This window comes from Neopelma chrysocephalum, unplaced genomic scaffold, assembly GCF_003984885.1.
Source record: "Neopelma chrysocephalum unplaced genomic scaffold, ASM398488v2 Primary Assembly neopelma1_138, whole genome shotgun sequence".
Lineage (NCBI taxonomy): Eukaryota > Metazoa > Chordata > Aves > Passeriformes > Pipridae > Neopelma > Neopelma chrysocephalum.
Window position 1 is genome coordinate 2,707,109 of NW_020897800.1, and position 7,239 is coordinate 2,714,347.

The following is a 7,239-nucleotide window of genomic DNA, read 5'->3' on the forward strand; positions in this document are numbered from 1 at the left end:
CAGGAGGCTCTGCTGGGCAGGGTTACACCCAACAGCCCCACACCTTCGTGTCTTGGGGTGTTTTGCTCCCTGCATCCATCATTTTCTGCGCCCTGGTGTCTGTTTTCTCACAGGAATTCCCTCACTGAAGGCTTTGCTGTGCCTCAAGCGAGGCAGGGCAGAAATCAGGGGGCAGCAGCACCTTCTGTGTGCCCAGAGGGGTTTGCCAGGGTGGTGAATTCCCTTGCAGGGCACCAGCTTAACCCCATTCCCAGGATAAAGGGAGTAAATGAGTTTTAATGCTGTTGAGTCAATGCTGTAATGGGACTTCTGAGAGTGTGATGAGGGGGCTGGTGGGGTTTTCACACTCATAATTCACTTGGCTGTGCCAACAGGCATTTCAAGTATTGACTGACCCTGGGAGGGCCTGATGGGTCGTGTGATAAACCTGCAGAGGAGAGGAAAATTGAATAAAGATGTCCTGTGACTCAGCCTGGAACTGAAGTCTCCTTGTGCTCACAGGGCTGTGGCTGATAATGCTGGGGAAAATCTAACTTTGAGATAGCTGAGTCTCTGTGCAGCTCGTGTGAGGAATTAGGATGGGTACACAGCTCTTTTATCTCTGAGCAGTGATAGGAGAAGTTGATCAGGCTTTGCTAATTCTGGGGAGGATTGAAGGGGGTGAGAAAAGAGAGTGGAGAGAGGGAAGTTAAAGAAAATAATCCACAGGAACGAGAAATGTCAGGAATACATTTGTCCTTCTGCTTCACTGCCTCCAGAATTCTTTTCTCCTTGAAGTTTCTTGCTTCTTTTTCTGGAAGTCACGAAGGGTGGAGGGAGGGGAAAAAAAAAAAAGAAGAAGAGAGGGATGAAAGAGCCCAGCTAGGAGAATTACAAAAAAAAAAAAAAATCCATTTTATGTGTCAGCTGAGCAGATGTTTATCACTAATATCACCTTGCCTTGAATCTCACCTGCTCTGGTGTTAACTGAATGACCCTCACGGAGCAGAGCTGTGGTGTGAGGGAAAGCTGCAGCTCCTTTTATCCCCCTGGGGAAGGGAGATGCCACCGGTGCCCCTCTCCCCTTGGATCAGCTCAGCCCTGGCAAGGGGGGCAGAGGAGAGTCGTGGTGGCTGGAGGTAAAGCAAGGCTCTTCAATGCTGATGAAATCTGAGACACAGCATTTATAGGAACATAGAAATTGCCAGACTGGAACAGAGCTCTGCTTCCTATTGTTAACTATCCTTTTTTTAGTGCCAGCAGCTTCCAGAAGCTGTGCAAGGAGCCTTTGCCCCAAGGGGTGATTCTTCCAGCCCTCAAAAGCAGGGATTTGGCCTGTCCCTCCAGCTTGAAGGGGTTTACACGCCATTCAAATCTTATTTTAATCTTTCTTCTTTTTTTTTTTCCTCATTTTCAAATTCACCATTGCAACCCGAGCTGTCGGTTCTCTTTACAAATGTCGATCCTTCCCCTCGGTCTCACCGAGGCTCTGACTGCAACAATACCTAGTGGTAATGATTTACCCATGCTAATTATGCGTCTTGCAGAGGAAAACACATTGTTCGTGCCTTTAAATGGAGTGATTTTTCAGTTTAATTGAACTTCCAGCTCCGTATCCCCGGGGCAGGCTGGCAATGCAGTCCCTCCCCTCCCCCTGAGACACACACAGGCACTTTCTGGAGCCCAGCAACAGCCACTTGTTGAAATGTTGTGGGTTTGGTTTTTTTTTTCAGGTTTCTTTCCCTCTTGTCTGCTCCATTTAAATTCGAGCCTCTCGGCAGATGAGGGCTTTGCAAAAGGCAAATAGCTCTCGCAGATGAGGCTTCGCAAAAGGCAAATAGCTCTCTTTGCCCGTCGTCGAAAGAATGAAAAAGGCCCTGTTAAGTTGTTGTGTTGATGTTTCCCGGCAGTTTTCCCGAATTCCTGGCTGCTCTGCAGCTGTTCAGTTTGCTGGCTCAGCTGGGAGGATTTACTCCAGCTTTGCCCGAGCTGCGTTTTCTCACCACTCCTCGGGCTGCTGGGGAGGCAGGGAAAGATCCATCAACACCAAAACCACCTCCAAAGCTCGTGTTGGGGGTAAAACTCTGCTTGGAGAAGCCGCTGCCAAGTTTTTAAAGGGTGTTTGTGGTTTTTCCAGAGGGTTTGCATCAGGATAAAGCACACATTGGAGTTTTTTTGGAAAGCCTGGTCCTGGTGCTGCCTCCCAGTGCAAGCTGGAGATGCTGTGCCCTGTCCTGCTGGGATTGCAGCCCATCTCCAGGGCCAGACATGGCAGAGCAGGTGGGAAATCCTGCAGATGATGGTCACATTCTGCAGGGTGATGGGGTTGTTGGAGATAAAGACACATAATGCCCAGAGAAGCTGTGGCTGCCCCATCCTTGGAAGGGTCCAAGGCCAGGTTGGAGCAACCTGGACTAGTGGAAGGCATCCCTGCCATGGTAGGGGGTGGCATGAGCTGATCCTTAGGGTCCTTCTCAACCCAAACCATTCTGTGGTTCTACGAAATAACAATGTACTTGGATTTTTCTTGAGTGTCCTTGGCAGGCTGGGCAGAGGGAACAAGTAGGGAGGTGGCTGCTTTTCAGGGACTCTTCATTATCAGCATGGCAGCTTGAGGAGGGTGGTTTTTCTTCAGTGTGATTTAACATTTTTTCTTCTGCCTTTTGGCTTTTGCTCCACCGTCTACGAATTTTTTCTGCAAAAATCTCCAAATACCAGGACGCTGTGGTGGTAGCAGTGAAGAGCAGCACCATCTCACACAGTCATTAAAAATGCATAAGTAGTTTCAGAAGCAAGTTGCTCCCTCCGAGAAGCAAATCGTCCATAATTCTGCTTGGTATTTAGAGACTTTTATCTCCAGAGAGAACGCAGAACTCTTCAGGAGAGCCCTGATTTATTTTATTCTCTTGAATTTTCCGAGCTAGAGATGGAAAAAAAGGGGCTTAACAGAGAAAGAATTACATACTCGTGCTGCACAGAGGGCAGCCAGGGGTCAGCTCATGATCCACCAGCTCCTCAGCAATGCACCCACCACCCTCAAGGGCCCAGCAAACTCTTTTCCAAGCATCCCACTCCTTCTGGGGGTAGCAGATTGAGAGTGCTCCATAAACAGCTGTCCATCAAGCAGGCTATCATAGCATGCTGTCAGTACAGTAAAGAGGAGCCATTACAGCAGGAGCTGTAAATGTACAGGCTGTGACATGTTCTTGGTGGGAACTTCAGCAGAGGAAGTTGCTTTGATTTATTTTCAGCAAACTGTGCCGAGGATGAGTTTGGGATAAGTCATCTTCACATGCACAAGGCTTAGTGCAGCAAGTTGCTATATATCCTTGCCTCTTAAGTGTTTTCTTGGCTTCCTTCTGGGAAGGACAGTTATCTTCCCTCCCTCTCTGTGTGGAATTTTGGGCTGCACTGAAGTCAATATCCAAAGTTGTACCTCTGAGTCCTTGGTGCAGGAGGGGTGTTTTATGGCTTCTCCTGGGGAGGTGAGAGGCACCCAGACATGCAACTTGCAGCTGTAAGGATGCAAAAGCTGCTGGGAAGGTGAGCAAGGCAAAAATTAATTTATAGTGAAGGGTTTGAACTGTGTTTTGTGCCTGAATTTAGAGAGGAGGAGGCAGGTGAAACGTGGGTACTGGGAAGGTGAAGAAACACCTTTGAGAGCAGAAGCCTTGCTGCTGGGCTAGGAGGGAAAAATTCCCTCTCTCCTTTCCCTATCATCCTAAATCTTGAGTGCCTGCAGTGGAATCCCAGTTGTAGCTGCAGTTCACTGGTGCACCTGGGCAGAAGGGATGTTTTATGGCTTCTCCTGGGGAGGTGAGAGGCATCCAGATGTGCACCTTGCAGCTGTAAGGATGCAAAAGCTGCTTGGGAAGGTGAGCAAGGCAAAAATTACTTTACAGTGAACTGTGTTTACCGCCCTTTCATGCCTGAGTTTAGAGAGGAGGAGGCAGGTGAAACATGGGGACTGGGCAGATGAAGAAAAAAGGATGCAAAAGCTGCTGGGAAGGTGAGCAAGGCAAGAATTACTTTATGGTGAAGGGTTTGAACTGTGTTTTGTGCCTGAATTTCGAGAGGAGGAGGTAGGTGAAATGTGGGGACTGGGAAGGTGAAGAAACCCCTTCAAGAGCAGAAGCCTTGTGGCTGGGCTAGGAGGAAAATCCTCTCTCCCCTTCCCCTCTCATCCCAAATCTTGAATCCCAGCCTCTGTCCCCGCTGCTCAGCAGTGCAGGTGTGGTGTGGTGGGGGAGCATCCTGGTGTTGCACTCTCCAGGTATTTTCCAAGCCCCTCCATCAGCCAGATGGTCCGTGGGCACAGATTGTAGGAGCCTGTGTGGTTCTGCTGTCTGGCAAAGCCCAAGGTGTGTTTCTCTCCCTCCCAGCTGTTCCCAGGGCTCGTGCTCAAACATCCAAGTGCTGGGAAGCCATTTGGAGCAGTGGGGAATGCGTTAGGTAGAGGCAGCATCCCCCTGTGCTCCATGTTCTAGGTAATTACAGCCCTGCTGCTCGTGGAGCAGAGCCCAGCAGGTGCCCTGTATTTATTATTTAGCTTTCTGTTAACTCTGAGCTGGTGGTGCACAGGCAGCTGCTGCTTCCCTGGGAATCTCTGCATTCAGCTCCTCACCGAACCTGGCTGCAAACAGGACAGGGGGCATTGGGGTCTGTCCCTCAGAGCTGGAACTCACAGGACCTTTTCCCAGACCTTGTGCAGTTCGTCTTTGCAGAGTCTGAAGTGAGAACCACTCGTTTTGGGTTGGTGATTCACGGAGTCACAGAATCACTGAGGGTGGAAAAGCCCTCAAGGATCATTGATCCCCCCCCAGGACCCATCCCCACCTTGTCCCCCAGCCCAGAGCACTGAGTGCCACATCCAGGCATTCCTTGGACACCTCCAGGGGTGGGCACTTCACCACCTCCCTGGGCAGCCCCTTCCAGTGCTTGAAAACCCTTTCCATGAGGAAATTCCTGCTGATGTCCAACCTGAGCCTCCCCTGGCACAGCTGGAGGTTTCCTCTCCTCCTGTCCCTTGTTCCCTGGGAGCAGAGCCCGACCCCCCCCCCTCCAGCTCCCCCCTCCTGTCAGGGAGTTGCAGAGCCAGGAGGTCCCCCCTGAGCCTCCTTTTCTCCAGGCTGAGCCCCCCCAGCTCCCTCAGCCCCTTCCCAGCTCTGTTCCCTTCCCTGCACACGCTCCAGCCCCTCCATGTCCTCCTTGAAGTGGTTCCACAGGGCTTTGGCAGAGAATGATGGGGGTGTGAACTCCAGAATCCTCCTCAAAGGCTGGACAGGCATTTCCCTGCACTTCCTCTGGGAATTTTGGGGTTTGTGCCTGCCTTTCCCCACCCTGGGGGAACAGGTCTGGGGGAACAGGACAGGTCTGAGGTTCTGTACCAGATGTTTTGCCAGTTGAGCTGCCACGAGCACCAATTCCCCAGCCAGGACCTCACACTTCCACTGGTGTGAGTAAATCTGACCTGATCCTGCTGGGTTTTTTTCTCAATATCTTGGGAAGTTTTGAAATAACTGCTTCAAAGTGCTCAAATGATATGTTGCTCCACAATCTGTCTGTGCCGCTGCCAACGCTTCCAAGGAACCAATTTCCCCTGTGCTTAACCTTTTAGGGCTTTTCCTCCTCAGGAATTACTCTGTAACTCCCACTTAAAAAAAAAAAGGAAAAAGAAAAAAGAGAAAATTGCCATTGCCCTTCTCAGGGGTGGTTGGTTCATGATTTCCAGGTGGTTTGGAGGAGTTTCTGCTTTTTAAAAGTGGGTTGAGCACACTGAAATCAGGATGCCCTTCCAATGTGCAGCTGACATTTGAGCATGGGATCCCTCAATTTTCTGGAACAGAGAGGATTGGGATGCAGGAGGCAAAGCTGGTGGTGGGAGCTTCCCAAGGGAAACATGATCCAGAAAATTATCAAACCCCAAGGAGTGGAGATATCCCAGTGCTCCCTGTATTGTCTTTATTTCTGTGGCCATGTCTCAGTATTTCCTGTCTGTAAAAAGGGATAGTCCCTATGGAGACTGCTGAGATAAGCTGGAGGAAGCCTAAATGTAATCTAAAAATAGATTAATTGAAAAATTGCAAGTAAAAAGCTACATCTTTTTTTTTCGGACAAAACTCCTGGTAACTTCAAAGGCAGATTAAAGACTTTGCCTGTGTCAGGACTTTAATATTTGGCCCAAGAATTAGACAAATGGAATAGTGTGAGAATGTTTGCCAGAAAATTGGAGAAGGGAGAGATAAGGTAACAGATGAAACACTCAAAGTCAGCATTTAAGGACATTGCTGCCTGTGGAGATAATTTTATCAACTCCAGAGACAACCATTTTTTCTACAAAGTAAAACTCTGCCCTCCATGTAGCTGTTTAAAATGGAATATGTTACAAATTTGTTGAACTGTGCTGTGGGAGTCTGCTCTGGGACAGCCAGTGCCAATATCTGTGCTAGTGATAAATCTCTGCCTTCTGCTCTTCATTTTCATGGTGTTTTGACTTTGGAACTTAGACCCTTGTGTGTTGGGGTGGAAAAAAAGATGATCCTGATCTCGGTTTTGTGCTGAATCCTCTTGTTCTTGAAAGGGGGAGAAGGAGGTGTGACTGTCATTGGGGCAGGAGCATTACCAAGAGTTGGTTTTTAGTTTGGTGAGGCCCAAGTGACTCTCTGTCTGTGCCTACACTCATTCCTCACATTATGTCTTGGTATGAAAACGTTTTGTCCCATCCTGAAACCAGAAGCCAGTTTTATATTTTGAGTTTCAGGCTGCTCTGAGTGGAGGAAAAAAAAGGGGAGGTGGGTGGGAATAGAAGTTAGAGATGTGACTCAATATTGATTTCCACTTGTTTTTGCTGAAATGCTAAAAATGCCAAGATGAAATATTTGGACTTTTCCTTGTGTTTCTTTTCAATTTCATTTATATTTTTTGTTGTTGTTGTTGTTGTTAGAAGCTCTTTGCCCAGTTTGATTCCGATTCCTGAATAATTCATGGTCCGTAAATGGCTTTGGTAAATAGATTCTTTGCCCCCAAGTGCTTGGCAAGCTGGGGGCAGTGCCACCCTGCAGTGAGGGGCTGCTGGGGGAGCAGAGGTGCTCACGGGGCCGTGTGTTGTGTCTCTGCAGAGTTATGTCATGCCCAGACCACCAAAGGGCTCCATGAGGATTTATGGAAGATGCCCCGTGTCTTGGCGCCTCTGGTGCTCCTTCTGCTGTGGCTGATGAGGATCTCTGCCAGCCCCCATTCCCTGAGGATTGGTGAGTACAG

General features: G+C 49.0%; 1 protein-coding gene across 1 annotated transcript in view; it reads left to right on the forward strand.

The window, feature by feature from the left end:
• The window catches only part of GRIK4 (glutamate ionotropic receptor kainate type subunit 4), a 179,556-nt gene that overhangs the window by 54,464 nt on the left and 117,853 nt on the right, over nucleotides 1-7,239 (forward strand). The window contains exon 2 of the mRNA XM_027699240.1: nucleotides 7,098-7,229. Coding sequence (XP_027555041.1) covers nucleotides 7,148-7,229 — 82 coding nt within the window. The 5' untranslated portion in view covers nucleotides 7,098-7,147. The remainder of the gene's footprint in view (nucleotides 1-7,097; nucleotides 7,230-7,239) is intronic.